The sequence below is a fragment of the Rosa chinensis genome, chromosome 4 (genome assembly GCF_002994745.2).
Source record: "Rosa chinensis cultivar Old Blush chromosome 4, RchiOBHm-V2, whole genome shotgun sequence".
In the NCBI taxonomy this organism is placed as follows: Eukaryota; Viridiplantae; Streptophyta; class Magnoliopsida; order Rosales; family Rosaceae; genus Rosa; species Rosa chinensis.
Window position 1 is genome coordinate 8,604,393 of NC_037091.1, and position 21,272 is coordinate 8,625,664.

The 21,272-nt window shown below is 38.6% G+C and overlaps 4 protein-coding genes across 12 annotated transcripts; 2 read left to right on the forward strand and 2 right to left on the reverse strand.

The window, feature by feature from the left end:
* The first annotated feature begins 2,586 nt into the window (after positions 1–2,586).
* On the forward strand, positions 2,587–7,107 carry LOC112200476. 9 transcript variants are annotated; one of them, XR_005809419.1, is made up of 5 exons: positions 2,587–2,640; positions 4,014–4,142; positions 4,250–4,348; positions 4,713–5,395; positions 6,297–7,107. XR_005809419.1 is itself a non-coding variant. In XM_040517814.1 (5 exons), the coding sequence occupies exons 2-5, from the start codon at positions 5,276–5,278 to the stop codon at positions 6,931–6,933; spliced, it is 384 nt and encodes a 127-aa protein (XP_040373748.1). In that variant the 5' UTR covers positions 3,822–4,142; positions 4,713–5,275; the 3' UTR covers positions 6,934–7,107. The 9 variants fall into 9 exon arrangements, 1 of the variants encoding a protein (XP_040373748.1); XM_040517814.1 differs by lacking the exons at positions 2,587–2,640; positions 4,250–4,348 and having other exon boundaries at positions 3,822–4,142; positions 6,297–6,368; positions 6,481–6,530; positions 6,792–7,107; XR_005809422.1 differs by lacking the exons at positions 2,587–2,640; positions 4,250–4,348 and having other exon boundaries at positions 3,750–4,142; positions 4,713–4,846; positions 5,196–5,395.
* Positions 7,108–9,492: 2,385 nt separating this feature from the next.
* LOC112198073 (anthocyanidin 3-O-galactosyltransferase F3GT1) lies at positions 9,493–11,457 on the reverse strand. Its single transcript, XM_024339090.2, has 2 exons — positions 10,832–11,457; positions 9,493–10,723 (listed from the first exon to the last, which is right to left on the reverse strand). The coding sequence occupies exons 1-2, from the start codon at positions 11,331–11,333 to the stop codon at positions 9,840–9,842; spliced, it is 1,386 nt and encodes a 461-aa protein (XP_024194858.1). The 5' UTR covers positions 11,334–11,457; the 3' UTR covers positions 9,493–9,839.
* Positions 11,458–15,846: 4,389 nt separating this feature from the next.
* Positions 15,847–17,635, reverse strand: LOC112198391 (flavonol 3-O-glucosyltransferase F3GT2). Its single transcript, XM_024339504.2, has 2 exons — positions 17,065–17,635; positions 15,847–16,969 (listed from the first exon to the last, which is right to left on the reverse strand). The coding sequence occupies exons 1-2, from the start codon at positions 17,567–17,569 to the stop codon at positions 16,080–16,082; spliced, it is 1,395 nt and encodes a 464-aa protein (XP_024195272.1). The 5' UTR covers positions 17,570–17,635; the 3' UTR covers positions 15,847–16,079.
* A 1,160-nt stretch (positions 17,636–18,795) lies between these two features.
* LOC112198738 lies at positions 18,796–21,225 on the forward strand. The gene is made up of 3 exons (XM_024339859.1): positions 18,796–19,475; positions 19,596–19,812; positions 20,248–21,225. The coding sequence occupies exons 1-3, from the start codon at positions 18,796–18,798 to the stop codon at positions 21,223–21,225; spliced, it is 1,875 nt and encodes a 624-aa protein (XP_024195627.1).
* The last annotated feature ends 47 nt before the right edge of the window (positions 21,226–21,272 follow it).

Sequence of the window (21,272 nt, forward strand, 5' to 3'; positions counted from 1 at the left end):
TACAGAACAGACCTTAGTCGCTATATCTTCGAACTATGCAGAGATTATTGCTCTTCATGAAGTGGTTCGTGAATGTTTAAGGATTGGATCCATAATTACGCATGTTCGAACAATTGTGGTTTGAAGTCTACCACAAGATGAGCCTACGAGCATTTAGGATAATGCTGTCCGTTTTGAACAAATGAAGCAAGGCTACATTAAAAGAGACAACACCAAGCATAATCAGCAATAACAGACTCTCCTCAAATACCAAAGTGAACTAGGTTTAATCTGAGGACAATGTGGCAGACTTGTTTACTAAGTCATTGCCCAAATCCACGTTCGAGAAACATGTGGCAAGAATTGGCTTGTGAAATTATCTGAACTCCCATGATCGTAGTCATCAAGGGGAGACGCAGACATCAGGGGGAGATGTCTACATGTTCACCTCGAAACGTGAAGGGTGTGTTGTGCTCTTTTTCCCTTCGACCGAGGTTATTTTTGTCCCACTGGGTTTTTGTTACTCGGCAAGGTTTTTAACGAGGCAACGAGAGAAGCACCATGTTTGGGCAACACAAGGGGGAGTGTTCAAGTAAAACCCTAATTTGTGTTGGGCCCAATCTCTAGGTTACTTAATCTAATGGTAATAGGGTTACATTAGAAGGATCTAGATTCCTATTCAATGTACGATTACTTTCCTTGTATGATTAAGATTCTATGCATTGTAAGCCTCTATATAAAGAGTCTCATATTATCAATGAGAATACACAGCAATTTACTCTTAATTCTGTTTCCCTAAAACAATTAATAATGTTTTTTTAAATGTACATGGTTGCCTCCACAAGGAAGAAGAATAAAATCATCTTACATATTAAGAGAATTTCGTCAGAATTTTTTGAAATTTTCAAAAATAAACGAGATTTGCAATTTTCTCAGAGCTTTTCGGAAACTTCCCAAGTTATCTCCTATTTGTAGTTGACTTGGCGACCCCACCACATGATTCCAATTGCAATTTCAATCAAAAAAAAAATTGGGGCATCAAAGTTCGAACCTTGGTTGCCTCTGTAGTCTTTGAAAGCCTTGCCATTTTTGTTTCACCTGCAGATGGGTCATATTTGCAACATTGCGATATATATATTCTTTTTCATACGAATATGAAAATTTTGATAAATGTTCAATCAATAACTAACTTACAACTATTAATTACTATATTGAATTATATTTACCAAATGTTCAAAATGTTTACAATAACATTTCAATTTTTTACTTCTATAAATAGTTCAAAATTCCATTCATTTCTTGCACAGAAGGAAACTGCAAGTTTCTTTTTTCACTTCTTTCTCCTACTACTTTCTTCTTCACTCCAAAATTTTGGTAAGTAATTAGTTAATATTATTAACCATTTGGTTCTTATTATTTATTTTATTGTTCTAATTAATGACATTTACTACTTTAATATTTAGTATCTTAATACATTCCTACATTATCTCAATACACTCCTACATTATAAGGTCTTTCCTAATAACCAATTAAGTTTTTGTTTTTGTTTTTTTTAAGCCTATTTTGACCCCACCCTTTTGTTAGAGAGAGAGAGAGAGAGAGAGAGAGAGAGAGAGAGAGAGAGAGAATGGAAGTGAGAGAAACCATAGGAGACTTCGCCGGAGTCCTATCGCTAGCACTACTAGAAATCTGTTCATAGACATCGCATGTTTTAAATCGGTCAGACTTGCCCACGATGTAAAAAAGTAATCTAACATCGTTTTACGAAAATACCGATTTAAATGTATCTCATTAACATCAGTTCTTAAAATGACCTGTGTTAAAAGTTTAGTTCGAAAATTTGCGGGAACCTATTTTTGCAAAAAACGCTAAGTCTTTTAAGTGAAATGAAGAAGAGGGGACTAAAACTCAAAACTTTCACACTTACAAAAAAAATTGCGCCCAAATAGAAACAGATCGAAAACCCTAATGTTACTCTCGCTCGACTCCTTCATTCTGAACTCACCCCAAACTGGATCTCCTCCCAAACTCGACCTTCATTCTGGACCCTAAGCTCACTCAAACTCGCCGCCATTCTAGAGCTCCTCATTGCTTCCTTCATCTCCCTCTCTCTCCCTCCCTAGTTTCATAGGTAGCTAGCTCACACAAATTGAGCCATGGCTCCTCCCAGTATTCTCGGTCTTCCCGAGTTCCACAAACCCTCACCCACCACCACCGCTCCGCGCGCCACCCCAACCCAAATCCAAACCCGACTCCAAACCCACCACCGGCGAACCCTTCGTGGACCTGATGGTGGCGAATTTCAACGACGTCGGAACCAAGCACGACCTCCCAATGGGCCTGACGGAGAACGACTCTGCCACGTTTCTCTCCACCGGCAACATCTGCCTCGATCTCTTCTTCCACATCATCCCAAACACTCCAGGCGACTACCTCACCGATGGGACTCCAATGGTTGCCAGTGTCGTGTCATTGGCTTCTTCCTTTATCGCAATCACTTCATCTTCTTCACCTTCATATTCTTCTTCGTTTTTAACGAAACTAAGGCACGCGCCGAGTCTGTGACTTTGTTTTGCAGTCACGCCCTTGAGAGGGAAGAAGCACATGGCTCACACCACTTTCGGCCTCACTCAGCTTTCTCCGGTCTTTGAAGCCCCAAAGGTTTTGCTCTGCTCCGTTTCGCTGAAATATTTGGAATTCTAAAATTGCTTGGCATGCATGTGTTATTTGTATAGAGATTTTGTTATCTAGATTAGTTTTTGGTGTTAATTTTAGGAAAATAAAAATCTGATCTAGAACTACTTTGTAGTTGTTCATGATTGTTCTTATTAGTTGTTTGATTGATCTTGAGCTTTATATATGTAAAGGATCGATCTATTTTGATGTGGTGATTCAATTTTTTTGTTTATGTGATTGACTTTTGTGGAATTGAAGCTATACATAATATGTGAGCAATTTGATTTGATTGTAACTGGATTTCGTTGTGTGATGTATTGATTTGATTGTGATTTATGAAGCTCACTTTCGCGACGAAAGAGATTGATGTAACGGAATGGAAAGGGGCAGGTGTTGGTGTTACGCAGAAGGACTTGGCGAAAGATCAGAACTCGAAATTCGAAAATCTGATATTGAAGAAGCTGGATTCCTGTTTGGGTGGGGTGTTGGCTGAGGTCTTGACTGAGGAGGACTTCACAGGAAAGTCTGGCCAGTCTACGGTTGTTAGGCTTCCTGGTCTTGGCTCGAAGAGGGTTGGCTTGTTTGGGCTTGGACAATTTGGTTCGTCTACAGAAGCTTTTAAGGGTCTTGGGGAGGCTGCAGCAGCAGCGGCAAAGACTACTCAAGCAAGTGATATTGCCATGTGCTTGCTTCCTCGGAGGGGCTTTCTGCGAAATCTTGCCAATGTTCTCACACCTGGTTCATTTTAGCTTTACTATTGCCATTTTGGTGGGCCATACTTGTAATTTTTATGTTGATTGAGTTATATCTAGTATTGCTATGTGCTTACTTCCTCGAAGGCTTGGAAATCCGGTTTCAATTACTCGCAATAGGATTGGAAATCTGGTTTCTTTCACAGAAGGTATGGCCTTCAGCAATATTAGTTGCTCTGTTTTTTATTTTCCTCCAGTTCAATATTGCATGTAAAATCCTTTTCTGAACTCAACCATGCTTTGTTCTTTATTTATTCAACTCTTAAGCTAAGGAGATATATCATTTGTGTTTATCTACTGGATGTGTGGTTGTAAATAGCATCATGGTCTCAGAGTTTACTGCATGATTATTTTTATTTGTTGTAAATAGGATCATGGTCTGAAAGTTACACATTTTGTTGAAAGAAGTTATTGTGCATTTGTACTATTCTAACTTGCATCAGTTAGGATTACGAGGTTTAGGGAAATTGATATCAAAGAGGTGCCAACTTTTGCAAAAGGATCAGATTTCTCATTATTCATTGCACATGCTGAGATTAGTATAAACCTTGTGAGTGTGCTATTTCACTTTGTTCTCTATGATTGATGATATGTTTAAACTTACAGATTTTCCTCTGCTGAACTTGCTACGAGGACTGGTATAATCTAGGTGGTTTTCAGGTAGGAGGTGGGATCAATTCAGATAATTCTTTGCAATACATAGAAGAAGGGGCTACCCACGTCATTGTCACTTTTGTGAGTTCTGTTTTTCTCCTCTTCTAAAATTGAAAAACCATGTATATTTCTTAGAACAATTGATATCAGGAAAACATTTTCTAAAACTTGTCATGGTTTTCTTGCAGTATGTATTTAATAATGGGCAAAACCTTGAAAGGCTTAAAGATCTTGTTCGTGTTGTTGGAAAAGAAAGGCTTGTTTTAGACCTTAGCTATAGAAAGAGGGTATGAAGTTATCCAGAATTATACGTCTTATGTCCTTCATTTGTTCACTTTCTTTACAAGGCTAAGCAGTCTCATTAGACTACGTATTCTTGAGCAGTTTTAATTATTGCCTTTGAAATATCAGTTTATTAAAACTCAGATCATATTATGAATGCTAGAACACAGTGGACGAGTTTTGCAGCAAGCTACTGGAACTATTGTATTTTTTTTTTCTTTAAGCATTTTCAAGTACCATGTTTAATATATAATAGGCTTTTGTGCTTTAGCCTAATAAGCAACTGTCACACATTCGCCATCTCATTAATTTATTCAAGCCCCTCTTTTATTCGTTGGCCTTAATGTGTAGCTGGTCTTTTATGTGCAGGAAGGTAAATATGCAATTGTCACATATAGATGGCAAAAGTTCAGTGACGTGTATCTTGACAAGGAAATATTAGACTTCCTTGCCAAGTATGCAGACGAGTTTCTGGTACATGGTGTTGATGTGGAAGGGAAAAAGTAAGTCATTTTTATTGCCATACATGTTTCTTTACACAATACATACGCTTACATAAGTGCGGCAGAAATATAGATATTTAAATAAATGCTCATGAAAACCATTTCCTTGTGTGAGTCTTTTTTTATATTTTGTCTGTTTCTTTGTATGGTCACACTCTTTTTGCTGTTATCAAGAAAACATATTTTACCAATAAATTAGAATAGTTGAGGAAATTTGGTGGATTCCCGAATTATAAATTGCTACTGATTTTACTACTGTTCAGAACATAGTGTATATGTTCTTTGGTTTACCAAGAGTCGAAGTAGTTTAGATTGAAAAGATTTGGCTTATTGCTGCTTTTTCCGTTAGTTTTAGGCAGTGTTTGGTGAGACTTCTTCTGATAATCAACTAGCAGAAGAACATATGTATAGCTGGTTTGACTTTTGAAGATGATCCAGTCGATAAAAGTGAAAAGCTGGAACAAGATGGGAAACAATGGGTTGATATGTGCTCTTCAAGGTGTTATGTACCCAGAGTGCATGATAATGTCCTGCTGCAAAAGTGGCTATGTGAGAATAATACAAAACGTTTTCTTTAGCATAATTTACCCCAACCTAACACTGGCTGACCTGAATAAAGAACTGTTCAGTAATTGGTGCTAGGGTAGGTATTCACAATATGGTCAGTTCAAGTGTGTTTATTATACAAATAAATAAAAGCACATTTATGTAGATTTTGTTAAATTTCTACTTGTTTCTGACTATATCAGGAGCTCAGTTAAGGCCCTGGAAGTCTCTCATTTTGCTAGTTACTGATGTCACTGAAAACATGTGCATATAAGTATACCATTTTTCTTGTGCTCCTTGAATCCTGTTTTCTTTTTCTTTTTCTTTTTATGCAGAAGAGTGCTCCTTGAATCCTTAAGCCTGATACTCTTAACTTTCATTTTATCTTGTGCTTTACAGATTATGAAAATAATGTTTCTGAATACAGGGTTTGTGCATCTGGCTTCTGTTATCCTTATTCTTATCTTTTCCCATCAAGTTCTTTGTATGGGTAGTTTTATTATACTGTTTTCCTATGATACATCATAACTGCTTCTTGGAGTTGTTGTGATAGTGTTTTTTTTTTTTTTTTTCTCTTTTTTTCTTTTCTCTGTGATAGCTTCTCTGAGCGTTTGTATAATTCGCCAGTATGTGATTTTCATTGTTATATCAAGAATCAGTTCAAATTGGAGCTAGTCTTATGGTTGCTCAGAATTATACTAAAATGTTCAACCAATGATACTTAAATTCAAATAATAAGTGATGCATTTTGAAATCCACAATCAGAAATTATGCAAGCATATATATTTGGCTGATTGTAAAGTTGCTCAAATGACATGGCATGTTAGCATTCTTCTTGTAGTTTGTCCCCTAAGTAGTGGTAAAATTAATAATAGCATTCTGCTGCCTATCAATGTTACTGCAGATCACTATCTTCTCTTTGATTTTCCAACACCAGGAATATTATCATGAAACTCATAAAGAAGTTAAACCTCAGGTTATGATTATATTCTTCTTTTGTGATATTGTTGCTTTGACCATTCACCATGACCATGAATGATTGATGTGCCTTCTGCTCTTCATTTGGTTGGCTTCCTGATTTTCTGCAGTTGGCTGCAACGCATTTAGTTGACGCCCATATATGCAGTGACGTTGCAAAGTATGTTACTGCATTTCTTCTTTTTTATCAACCATGATACATATGGAGCTCCCACACATAAATGTCTTCTCTAAGATTGATTTGATACATAACTATGGAAGCTAGGTAATGGCTGCAGCTGTCTTCCCTTTTTTTTCTTTTTCCCTTTGCTTACACATGACTTGCAATGTAACTGTGTGGAAAGGTGATATGGGATTATGGGGTTTTGCTGCATTTGGAAACGAGTTTGCTTGCAATTTCATGTCTTTGCTTTTGACACAGGTACTTGCATGAACTTCTTACTCAAAGAGATGAATTTGACACCATTGCTTTGTTGATCCGGCATCTACATATAATTGTCAAAGACCAGACTTTGTACGTATTGAAGTGGCTGATTATATACAGAGTTTGGCTACCAACATGATTTTGAGTAAGACTAGTTTTTGCTTTGAAGCAAAGTTTGGTGTTGAACTTTTGTAGTTGGTTGCTAATATGTTTATAGGCTAGCCTTTGTAGGTTTTGGGGTTTTATTTTGTGAATTATGTAGAATCATGAATGAAGATGAGAAAATTAATGGAAAGCCCCAATTTTTGAATGATGAGAATGTATTTCAAAATATTTTCCCACCACCAGCAGCTAGATGATTATTTGCACATCATTCTTATATATATGAACTGATGTATATAAATGGGGAACAAAACAATAATGACAGAAAATGATGTCAATTCAGAGATTAGAAATCAGTACCTAAAACTAGACTGATGTCTCAAGAATATCAACATATCGAAATGTCACCCCAAAATCGATGTACACAAAATCAATGCACATCGATATCTAAACACCAGACCGTTATCTAGTGTCAACGTACAAATCAGCTGTTATAAAGTAAACCGATTTACCATGAAATACAGGACATCGGTTTTGAAAAATAGAAATGATGTCTACAAAACTACTAGACATCGTTTCAACTAACGAAAAACGATGTTCCTAGTAACACAAAACATCATTCTTAATAGATTAACTGATGTTGCCTAAATGTACATACATCGTTCTCTGGAGAATAAACGGCAAGATGCACGTAAAAATGGACACGAACAAACAAATTTTTTTAGAGACTGATGTCTACGAGTGTATTAGACATCATTTCTGAAATTGTAATCGATTTAAATGTTCACTTAGGTATTGTTCGAGATATACTTTATTAAGCATAAAATGTGAAAATATGAAGAATTAGACATACCTAACATACAAAAATATGATGATTATAACGATTATACATCGATTTGTTTTTTAGAATCGATGTTGGTTGTTGTCTGGGACATCGGTTAAAAACGCGCTTATACTGATGTCTATATCTTTCTCTACACCCACTAAGACATCGGTCGAAAATTAGTTTAACATCGGTTCTGGGCCGATGTCTATGAACAAAATTCTAGTAGTGTAGCGACCGGACTGGGATCATGGTTGCCATAATCCGGTGGTCACTGACCGCCGGCCACTGAACTTATCTGAAAACCTAGCTGGAGGTTCTCAAAGGTCGCCGGAGAGGTTTATTGTTCTAAATAAACCTTTATTGTCTCCCAATAGACATTTATTGTCTCCCACTAGATATTTATTGGGGGTAATAAAAGTTTATGATACCTTGCCGGAGGTCCCCAAAAAGATCGCCGGAGATCTCATAGGTCGCCAGAGAGGTGTATTGCCCCCTAATACACCTTTATTCCCCAATTCTCTCCCCCTAATACACCAAAATTCCATTCATTCCTTGCACCGAAGGAAACTACAAGTTTCTTTTTTCACTTCTTTCTCCTACTACTTTCTTCTTCACTCCAAAATTTTGGTAAGTAATTAGTTAATATTATTAACCATTTGGTTCTTATTATTTATTTTATTGTTCTAATTAATGACATTTACTACTTTAATATTTAGTATCTTAATACATTCCTACATTATCTCAATACACTCCTACATTTTAAGGTCTTTCCTAATAACCAATTAAGTTTTTGTTTTTTGTTTTTTTTTAAGCCTATTTTGCCCCCACCCTTTTGTTAGAGAGAGAGAGAGAGAGAGAGAATGGAAGTGAGAGAAACCATAGGAGACTTCGCCGGAGTCCTATCACTAGCGACCGGACTGGGATCATGGTTGCCATAATCCGGTGGTCACTGACCGCCGGCCACTGGACTTATCTGAAAACCTAGCTGGAGGTTCTCAAAGGTCGCCGGAGAGGTTTATTGTTCTAAATAAACCTTTATTGTCTCCCAATAGACATTTATTGTCTCCCACTAGATATTTATTGGGGGTAATAAAAGTTTATGATACCTCGCCGGAGGTCCCCAAAAAGATCGCCGGAGATCTCATAGGTCGCCAGAGAGGTGTATTGCCCCCTAATACACCTTTATTCCCCAATTCCCCCCCCCCCCCCCCCCCCCCCCGATATAAACCTTTACATTGCCGGAATGAGATCTAATCTCTCTAAAATTAGACAACTAAAACTTTGATTAAGGAAAAAAACGAGGAGATTACGTCAATTCAAAATATTTATTGGGGTCGATAAACATTTATTGGCTCCCAATAAACGTCTATTGGGGGACAATAAATTTTTTTTTCTTTCTTTTCTTATGGGCCTTCTGCCCCCATTTTACCCCAAAAAAAAAAAAAGTAGAACAAGGAGGAGACAAGGCTTGAATTGGACCAGCTTCTACTCCTCCTCTAGCGAGGTCGAACCAACGGGTTCATACTCAACCTTCAGCGGCGAGGTACATTGTCTTCTTCATTGGTTTCTGATTTTCTTAGATTTTCTACTTTCTTTTACTTTTTTTTATGTTTCACCATGAATTTCAACAAATAGAATTTAGCGAATAAATTATTGATGGAATACAACATGGTTAATAAGATTATTTTTGCATAAGATTTTGGAAAAACACAGTCATATATGGTCTACCCCTTATCAATAGATTAACATATTTTTTTATTGAATAAAAACTCGACAAAGCGAGGTAATATTTTATTAAATAAATGAAGATACAAGCATGAGGGGAGGACATACTCTTACCCCTTCAATACCAAAGGACCGATGTTGAAGAATAGCGGATAAACAATATCTCGTCCTTTGCAAAAAAAAAAAATAAACACCAATACACAAGAAAGCAAGACTCTCAATGCTAAAACAAAAGAAATTATCTAAAAAGAAAATTAAGAATACCCAGCTTACCATTCTTTTTACTTTAGATCATGAGCTCGCTATATCATGACATTCTTGTTATTCTTTCACCCATTTGAAGATCATGACACACATAGGAAGGATACAAACCAGAGTTGACTTGGTCATCATCAAGTTTTGATGATTTCTACCAAAGCTTTCAAGTCTTGAGCTGAACGCCCATTTGGTCCAACAGCCTCTTGAGCAAGCTGCTTAAGGACTCCAACTCTATGTCTCATTTGTTTTCCTTGTTCAAGCAATAAAACTTGTTCCAATGCCTTGACTGCTCCGCTTTTAGTGAAAACGCCTCCCTCAATTCTCACACCGATCTTCCATACAACTTCTACGCTCCGCATATTTATGTGTTGGTCAGCAAAATCAGGCCTCCCAATCAGAGGAACACTACAAGTTACACTCTCTAAAATTGAATTCCAACCGCAATGTGTTACATGCACTCCTATCGAGGTATGATTTAGGATTTGTTCTTGGTTCACCCATGGAACTACTTTTCCTATGGATAACCTGTTTGTCCTTTCGATAAATCCTTGTGGAAAGTCCTCTTGATTTCCCCTAAATGACCAAAGAAAGGGGAATCCACCTTCCTCTAATGCCTCAGCTAATGCTGCTACCTCCATGGGCGGCAGTGCCCCCAGACTTCCAAAGCTAATGTATGCTACTGACGCAGGCCGGTGGTTGTCCAACCACTGTAAGCAGACATCTTTCTCTTCCTCCTCATCATCTGATATAACTGATGGTACTGGCCGAACAAGATGTAGTGGCCCAACAAGGAGCAACTTCTGGAGTCTTTTCTTCAGCTCCTCAGTAACTGTGAAGTCCATATTTTCAATAGAGTTGATGACAACCACAGTTGCTTGTGGCAGCTTCTGTCCCATTTTATACAGCATTTTTGTAAATGGGGATTCTATGTCTCCAAATAAAGCTTCCTTGGGTAAGTCACATGCTCGAAACTGATCTGAGAATCCCGGAAGGAAGTCCACAGTTTTGTCTTCTTGTCCTGTGTGCACATAAATTAAAAGAACACATAAGTGATAAAAATTGTTCTATATATTTATTGATGTATTTTTGACATTAGCAAAGGAATAAAAAAACAATACATCCTTACCAAGAGCTCCCACTTTTTCTCTGATTATATCAGTCTCAATATGAACAAGCAGCGAACGTTGTCCACAGATCCATAAGGGCACCCAAGAGACGTGCATCTTTTCGGCTATGTCACCGGCAAACCAGAGGAATGCATCTGAAATCAAGCAGCCGAACTTGTGTCCTGTTTCAGCCTCCACCTCTTTGATTGCCTTCTCGAAGTTACCAAGTGCATTGTCAAGGAACAACTCAATTTGCTCCAGCGGATTTCTGGAGAGGGGTATGTAGTCATCTGGCAAGCCATCCCATACGTTGTATGGCTTTACATTATCACAACCCTTTTTGCCGGAACTCGAGAAGAGGGAGCTATTTGATCTAGATGTGTTGAAGAAGGTGAACTGCATGTCTGGGGCCACAGTTGAAATCGAACGTACAAATCGGAGAAGAGAGCCGGGATGGGAGGCGAATGGAAAAACTAAGACTGCAACATTTTGAGGACTAGAACTAGCAACTTTGTGGCTCATTATGAAAACTTTCAAGGTAAGACGTGAAATGAAATGAAGAGGACTGACTATGAACTTTGGGGAAGGGGAGATTGAGAGAACATATATATATATAGGACTGAATGAACATAAGTCTTTTGTTCTCTATTTTTCCTTGCTAATTAGTGCGGCTACAAAATTGTCACTATGGAATTCAATAACTAATGGACCCCGGGTTACGTTACAAAATGCTATGTGAGTATGAGTGGCTACAATGAAATAACAGCAACCTAATTCTTAGTCCATATTCAATTAATAGTGGACCATGTGAGTTATGTTGTACAAAGTGCCAGATATGTTGATGATGTAAAATCAAGGTTTTGGATGCCAGAGGCAAACAGTCATAAGAATTTTCTTTTTCTAAAATAAACTGAACCCAATACATTTGTAGCAATGAAAAAAAAGGAACTAAGGTATTAAATCCAAAAAAATTAAAAAAAAGGTGAGTCTATTCAAACCTCCAAATTTGCTATTTGGACATACTCTCAAAATATTTGCCATCAAATTTCCATCTTTACTCCCTTTCTCTCTTTCTTACTCACTTCCTTTTCTCTAAGGCATGAAGTTCCGATCTCGGCAAGACCTCGCATTACCACTGCAACGTTGCAAAGAGAGATATTCTTCTTAATTTGCCCTTCTATTTTAATTGATATTGATAAACTTTCTTTCTCTTGTTCACGTATTGTAGGTAGGATAATTAACATTCATGATATGATTCTTATCAAAAAAACATTCATGATATGATTATGAACTATTCCCAATTAATTACTGGTGTTTATACATGATTTTGGCAGACTAGTTGTTTGCCTCATGTTTTAAAGTCTAAGCACGTTGCTGTTGTTTCAATGGATTTTTGGTTTGTTAAACGGCACCTTTTTTTTTTTTTTGTCTCAATACAGATGAGAGTAAATTGATAAAGTTGGGAAGAGCAGGCTAGAATAGTACGATTCTAATGTAGAAAAATATTTTTCATTAGTGTAGTTGACACCAATGCCAAGGTCGAGAGAGTTGCAGTGGTGGAAGGCAAGGTATCATTGGGTAGTTGAGTGAGGATTTATATATATTTGGAATTTTTTTTATTCAAGGGTAAAAGAGGATTTCAAAATTTTCAAAAAAGTTAAGAGATCCAAATAGAAAATTTGAAGGTATGACTAGAATCACCTCAAAAAACAAACATTTCTCAAAAGAACATTAGTATCATACCCCAAAAAAAAAAACATTTCTCAAAAGAACATTAGTTGCAGTGAGAAAAAGAAGGACAAAAAGTGTTTAATACCAAAAAATATCATTAGACCAGAGGAAAAAAAAAATATAAAATAAAAAAAAGGAAAATTATTCAATAACAAAAAAAACTAGGGAATAAAAAGACAAAATATATAATTAAGCCATCTGGGCTCGATCTTGGTTGACTTTAGAAGGTCAAAAAAAATCAATTACGTACCACTGAATTACGGGAGGTCGATGGCCGCCTCAGGCTGCATCCTCAGGGCTGGCCCTATGAAAAATGTTGATGTACAAAGTAATGCTGTAAACCGCAAAAGTTGAGAGATAGTTAATGATCTGGATGTTCATGCATGGGAACTCTGTAAACGTATCGATTAGTTAGGTAGACATGCATGCATGGTTTGGTGGGTAGATGAACATAAAGATCGTGCACCGTTAATTCGACTGGTAGATGAACATCAAGATCAAGATCCTCATGATGCATGTCGACCCACTTTTTAATTCGACTTCTTATCTATCGACCCACTTTTTTGTCAGCCTCTGCACAACATGTCGCTTAGGATTAAGTATTGCAAGTATGGATGTCAATTTCGACACAGCCCAATAATACGATTCGAAACCCGCATGAAATAAAGGGTTGAACCCGCACAATTAAAAAGCGGGTCTGCTGTGGGTCAACCCGCCATGACCCATTTAATAAATGGGTCGGCCAAGAGTCAACCCGCCTACACGAAGTGAACCCGTATAACCCGATTATGCTATGCTTCTTCTTAAAATTTTGGACGTTTGGAGTATTTGATCATAGTATTAGACAATTTGAAATATTTTGCTTTATAATTATTGGATTTAATTATTTATGAATATATATAATTATTTATATTATTCGTCTTATAGAGTTTTTAGTGAATTTAATCAATTTATGTATTTTTTAGTTAAATGGGTCGCATTGTTAACCCTTAAATGAGTTATTTTGTCTAACACGACACGACATATTTATTAAATGGGTTAAGCGGGTTGGAAACGGGTAACCCGTTTAATAAATAGGTTGGGTTTGGATTTAAATTGTTGACACGATTATTAAATGGGTTGAGTTTGAGTTTGTATCTTGTGACACTACAAATACCTTGACCCGACACGAACTTAACCCGACACTACCCCTTGACAGCCCTAATTGCAAGCACTATTCCTCCGCGCTTAGTCACCAGCATTTTTCTATAATGAAAGTACCTACTTGGCTCCTCCAGTTATATGACGTGCATGGATCGGAATAGGAGGTTCAAATAAAATGTTTCTTTAATTTGGACGTGCATGAGTGGTATGTGATTTACAAGTCCATCAAAACTGTGAATCCTTGTAGTACTCTTATCCAAATTGGTATCGTTAGAGCATCTTTAGTCATGCCAGTAATTAGTTGATTATTAGGCATTCATTATGTGTATTAGTTTCCTATATGTACGTATAAAGTTGTATGCAATTTTGCTCACCTAAGTGATATCTTTAAGGGGATTCAAATTTGCTCACCACTATCCCTGAGATGGTGATACCACCACTCAATAAGAGGCTGCCATGTGTTATAAATCATACCATGGTTAATCTAATTATCAGAAAAGAAAAGAAAAAATATTTAAAAATAATCCAGCCTTTTCCCGAATTGCCAGCCCCCCACTTCGGACCCTCCCAAAACCCTCCTAATCTTTTCCTACGTCGATGTCCTATATTGAAATCTAGATTTCAGTCAAAACATAAATCAGTTTTAGACTTAATCCAAGACCCACCATTCTAATTAGGGCTGGGCTCGGATCAGCCCGGCTCGGTTTTGGGCCGAACCCGACTTCGACCCGGAGTTCTCGGTTGGGCCTAAATTTGGACCGACAACTATTTCTACATGGGCTAGGCCGAAATATCTGGTGACTTGAATTTTCGGTTCGGCCCGGTTTGGGTTCGACGTGAAGATCGACGGGCAGCCAACAGCGTTCTGCAGCAAGATTGGGCTCTGCGTGAAGATCGATGGGCAACCAGCAGCGTTCTGCAGCAAGATCGGGCTCAGCATGAAGATCGGCGGGCGTCCAGCAGCGTTCTGCAGCAAGATTGTGGCGGTCGTTGCGGCGGTGTGCAGTCGGGCTCGGTGTGGAGTCGAGAGAGAGAGAGAGAGAATGAGATGGGAGGCCGAGTGTGAGAGTGGAGACTGAATGAGATCGTACTCGGTTAGGGTTACTTAGGTTTAGGCGTGATCGGGTGCGAGTGTTCTACGTGCAACCAAATGTCCACCATCTAAGTTGACTTGGAGATCTATAGTCTTTGAAAATTGATGGTGCAGCGGGAGCAGGTTTCTATATATTTGAGATTTTTGCATTGGAAGATGGATTTTGCTTATGAAAGTGAGGGACATGGGTTTTGCTTTTTGTGCTTGTGAGCATGCGAATCTGGGTTTGAGGCAAATGAAAGGCTGCCATTGTTGTTCATGGCTTCTGTTTCTTTATTTCTTTCACTTCGTGACTTTGGTATATCTTTCCTCACAGAGGAAGCTAGATGGTTATGAAAAACGTTTGGAAATTAAGAGGATAAAGGTTCTTTTTTTTTTTTTTTAATTAATTAATTTTTTTTAGAAGAATAAGAGGATAAAGATTGAATTATTATTAAATTTCTTTTTCTCTTTCCTGATAATTAAGTTAACCATGGTTAGCAGCATGGTTATGAGTTATCACACATGACAGCTTCTTATTGAGTGGTGGTACCACCTAAGGAATAGTGGTGAGCAAATTTGAATCATCTTTAAGGGCCTATGAGGGACCCCTGCATCTTATCCGCATGTATTCGATTTAAAGATGAAATTATAACAACTTAAAACTATGTATTTGTATTCTGCCCTCAAATTCAGTTGTCCTTCATAGTCTCTTACAAATTATCTCTTAGGTGAGCGGTTCTTAGGTTGTATGTATATAAACCTCTACAAAAGATAAAAATAAAATCAAGACTAAGTAGTTATCCTAAACCTTTTTTGTGAAAATCGTTGTTATCCTAAAAATTATTACAAGACTGAGTAGTTATGAGGGGTCAATAGAACTTAGCGAGTAAATCATCGATGGCATACAACATGGTTAATAAGATTATATACTAATGGTCTACCCCTTACTAATTAATACTTGAAATTAACTTCTTTTTTATTGAATATCAAACCTCAACAAAGCGAGGTAATTAAAATTTTATTAAAATGAAAAAAGATTCAATCATGAGGAGAGGACATACTCTTACCAGAAACAACATCGCATCCTTCACAAAAACAAGTAAACGCCAATAGACAAGGAAGCACCACAACCAATGCCAAAACAAAAGAAATCATCTAAAACAAAAATTAAGAATACCTGCTAATTCACCGTTCTTATGATTTTAGGTCATGAACCAGCTATGTCATGATATTCTTGTTAATCTTTCACCCACCTGAAGACCAAGACATATATAGGAGGGATACAGATCAATGAGAATTAAACTTAGTTCACTTGGTCATCAAGCTTTGATGATCTCTACCAAAGCTCTCAAGTTTTGAGCTGACCTCCCATTGGGTCCTACAGCCTCTTGAGCAAGCTGTTTAAGGACTCCAATTCTCTGTCTCATCTCTTTTCCTTGTTCAAGAAATAAGACTTGTTCCAGTGCCTTGACTGCTCCTGTTTTAGTGAAAACGCCTCCCTCAATTCTCACACCAATTTGCCATACCACTTCTACGCTCCGCATATTTATGTGTTGATCAGCAAAACCAGGCCTCCCAATCATAGGAACACAACAACTTACACTCTCCAAAATCGAGTTCCAACCACTATGTGTTACGTGCACTCCTATCGAGGTATGATTTAGGATTTGCTCTTGATTCACCCATGAAACTATTTTTCCTATCGATAACTTATTTGTTCTTTCGATAAATTCTTGTGGAAAGTCTTCCAGGTTTCCCCTAAATGACCAAAGAAAGGGGAATCCACCTTCCTCTAAAGCTTCAGCTAATGCTACTACCTCCATGGGGGGTAGTGCCCCCAGGCTTCCAAAGCTGATGTATGCTACCGACGCAGGCTCGTGGTCGTCCAGCCATTGTAAGCATACATCCTCCTCCTGCTGCTGATCCTCATCATCTGATACTACTGATTGTAGTGGCCGGACAAGATGTAGTGGACCAACAAGGATCAACTTTTGGAGTCTTTTCTTCAGTTCCTCAGTAACTTTCAAGTCCATTGTTTCAAAAGAGTTGACGGCAACTGCAGCTGCTTGTGGCAGCTTCTGTCCCATTTTATGCAACATTCTTGCAAATGGCGATTCTATATCTCCAAATACAATCTCCTTGGGTAAGTCAGACGCTTGAAACTCATCGGAGAATCCCGAAAGGAATTCCAGGGTTTTGTTGTCTTGTCCTATGTACGTACAGAATAGAAAAACACATGAGTGAAAATTGTTCTACATATTTATTGATGTAAAAGGGAAAAAAAAAAACACAATACATCCTTACCAGGAGCTCCCACTTTATCTCTAATTATATCAGTCTCGATATGAACAAAAAGTGAGCGTATATCACCAATCCATGAGGTCACCCAAGGGACGTGCATTTTCTCGGCTATGTCTGCAGCAAACCAGAATAATGCATCCGAAATCAAGCAGCCAAACTTGTGTCCTGTTTCAGCCTCCACCTCTTTGATTGCCCTCTCGAAGATCCGAGGTGCATTGTCAATAAACAACTCAACGTGCTCCCGTTGTGGATTTCTGGAGAGAGGTATGTAACCATCTGGTAAGCCATCCCATACGTTGTAAGGCTTTATATTATCACAGCCCTTGTTGCCGGAACCTGAGAAGAGGGAGCTATTTGATCTAGAAATGTTGAAGAAGCTGAACTGCATATCCGGGGCAACAGTTGAAAGGGAACGTACAAATCGAAGAAGAGCGGTGGGATGGGAGGTGAATGGAAAAACTAAGACGGCAACATTTCGAGGACTAGTACTAGCAACTTTGTGGCTCATTATGAAAAATTTCAAGGTAAGAAGTGAAATGAGGATCGGCTATGAACTTTGAGGAAGGGAAGACTGAGAGAGAACATATATATAGGACTGAATGAACATAAAAGTCTTTTGTTCTCTCTGTTTTTTATTTCCCTTCCTAATTATTGCGGCAACTAATTATCACTATGGAATCCAATAGTTGGACGCCAGGTTACATTAGGACTGTCAATTTCGACACAACCCGATAACACGACTCGAAATCCGCACGAAATAAAGAGGGTTGAACCCGCATGATTAAAAAGCGGGTCGGGTTACCCGTTTAATAAATATGTTGGGTTTGGGTTTAAATTTTCGACACGATTAATAAATGGGTTGGGTTTGTCTCTTGTGACATGACATGTACCTTGACCCGACACGAACCATTGACAGCGCTAGGTTACATAAATGCTATGTGTGGTTACAATAAAATAAGGTACATTGTGTGGTTACAATTAATGAAGAAGAGTTCTGGAATGAAATAAAGGCAACCTAATTCTCAGTATGGGATTCAATAATGGAGTCCTGGGAGTTATGTCGCGTATACGAACAAAATGCCAGATATGATGGAATGAAATAGAAGATGTTGATGTAAAAAACAAATGCTATAAACTGCAAAACTTGAGAGATATATAGCTAATGATCTTGATGTAGATGCATGGGAACTTTGTAAACAAATCGATTACGTAGACATGATCTGATGACTAGATGAACATCAAGATATTGATCTTGATGATTTTGAGGAAATAGTAGTTTGAATTTTACAATAAGGACGTATGGTATAATCTACTTTGACACTGAAAATTTTCGACCATATATGTGTAATTAACCAATACATGCCCCTGTTTCAGATGCACCCATCCAAGTCTCCGGGTCTTGATGGTACGTCGCCTTCCTTTTTCCAAAAGTTTTGGAGCGTTGTAGAGAAGGACGTTTGTATGGCGGTCTGGGAGGTTCTTTGTATAGGTCAGATTTCTCAAGAATCCAACTTCACTTATCTTACTCTGATTCCAAAGATTAAAGAGCCACAATTAGTCTCTGATTTATGACCAATTGCTTTATGTAATGTCGTCTACAAAATTGCTTCAAAAGTCTTGGCAAATAGATTGAAGCTGCTTCTCCCTCAGATTATTTCACCGTTGCAGAGTGCTTTTGTCCTAGGGAGGCTAATCTCTGATAACACTTTGGTGGCTACTGAAGTAGCTCACTTTATGAAGAAGCTCCGCAGGCAGGTAGATGGTTTCTTCTCTTTAAAACTGGATATTTCTAAGGCTTATGATCGTTTAGAATGGCAGTATTTGGAGGCAGTTCTGTTGAAGTTGGGATTTTGTCCGAATTGGGTCAAGATTGTGATGAATACAGTTAAGTCAGTCAGTTACTCTAGTCTGATTAATGGGACTCCAACAGGTTTTATCTTACCTACCAGAGTCATTCGACAGGGCGATCCGCTCTCCCCATACCTCTTTATCCTCTGTGTTGAGGGGCTTTCATCTCTACTTACTTCTTCTTTACAGCATGGGTTGATAAATGGTTTGAAAATGTCTCCTACTACACTTATCCTTCACCATCTGCTATTTGCAGATGATAGCTTTTTATTTGGTGAGGCCTCAGTTGCAGAATGCCGAGCCTTCAAGAATATTTTAACATTGTACGCAAAGGCTTCTAGTCAGCACATTAACCTGCAGAAATCCAGTGTAGTGTTCAGTGGTAATGTTAGTCTTCCTCAGAGGACTCAGCAGTTAGCGGCCATTTTGGGTGTAGAATGTGTAAAAGAGCATGGGTTGTATCTAGGGCTCCCTATACATGTTGGGCACAACAAGATGACCATTTTTGCCTATTTGAAGGAGAGACGCACAAAAAAGCTCATTAGTTGGCGCGCTAACTTCAGAGTGTGTGTGTGTGTGTGTGTGTGTGTGTGTGGGGGGGGGGGGGTGGAGGATATGGAATTGCTCATTAAGGTGGTTGCTCAAACTTTGCCAAACTATGTCATGAATTCCTATGCTTTATCTAGGTCACTCTATGATGATCTTCAACAACTTTGTTGTTGTCAATTCTTTGGGGGTAGTACTGAGGATAAACGTAAAATCCATTGGAGATCTTGGGAGAGAATGTGCCTTCCAAAAGCTAAAGGAGGCATGGGTTTCAAACATCTCCATGCCCACAACCTGGCCATGCTAGCAAAACAAGGATGGCGTCTCCTTACCCAACCCTCGTTTCTTGTGGCCCAGGTATTTAAAGCGATATATTATCCTCACGGCACGTTCCTCACTGCAGATATGGGTGAGAGACCATCGTACTCATGGCGTAGTATTATGGAGGCTAGGCCAGTGTTGTAGGCTGGTTTGTCTTAGAGGATTGGTAACGGTGCTTCAGTTGGTATATGGGATTCGGACTGGATACCTTCGGTTCCCCATCATTCTTTAATCCAGCCTCCGGATACTGTGTTTGAGAGAGTCGCAGATTTAATTAACCAGGATACATGGTCGTGGGACGAGGTGGCAGTACATTTGTGTTTTGATCCACAGGTGGCGACACAGGTTCTATCTATTCCTCTAAGTAGACATTATCGTCAAGACAGAGTGGCTTGGAAACTACATCAGAGAGGTTTCTTTTCGGTGAAGTCTGCCTATATAGTAGCTTGTGATTTTTTCCTGGGCAATCAGTTTGCTTCCACTTCTGTTAGAGACCGGTATGGTCCGGTGTGGTGGGATCTGTGGAAGGCCAAAGTCCCTAGTAAGGTCACTATCTTTGGGTGGAGGGCAGTGCATAATCTTCTTCCTACTCGTGCTGCTTTGTCCACCAAAGGGTATTCCAGTGATTTGCATTGTGTGGTCTGCTTTAATGCTATTGAAACTGTGGAACACTTATTCTGCCAATGTCCCTTCAGTACTGAGATCCTAGGTGCTCCTCCTTTCTATATTCCACATTCATTCGTGTCCTGGAAGGATTGGTTTCTGGATAGAGCCACTACTATGACTCTCGAGGGTTTTGATAAACTACTTGTTTTAATGTGGAGTCTCTTGAGGAATCGGAATGATAAGATGTGGAGGGATCGCTCACACACAGGGCTTGGTGTTGTGGCCTCTGCCATGGCCTGGTTTGTGGAGTATTCGGATGCTATAGAGCGCAGTCGACTTTCTCGTAGTAAGACATGGACTGCACCGAGGGAAGGTATCCTCAAACTCAATGTAGATGGAGCATTCCTTCCTTCTATTCAGTATGGCGGGACGAGTGGAGTGTTACGGAATTCTCACGGGGGTTTTATTGCTGCCTTCTCGCACAGGTCATATTTTGTCACCTCTTCGTTGCATACTAAACTGTTGGCACTCAAGTTTGGTTTGGAGTTGTTGCAGGCCTTGAATGTTACAAGGGAGGTGATTGAGAGTGATTGCTTAAATGCAGTTCAGGCCATTAATTCTGTGGCTGGGGACCTATCTGAACTGGTAGCTTTGATTGCTGATATCAAAGGTTTAGTGACTACCATAGGGGAAGTGACAATCTGCTTCTCTCCTAGACAAGCAAACATGGTTGCTCATTGTCTAGCTCATCATAGTTTTGAATCAAATGTCCAGCTTGAATGGTTTACTACTGCTCCAGAATTTATACTGGATGCCCTCATGTACGATTGTAATCGTATCTAGTTAATAAAGTATTTCTTCTCCTTAAAAAAAAAACCAATACATGCATC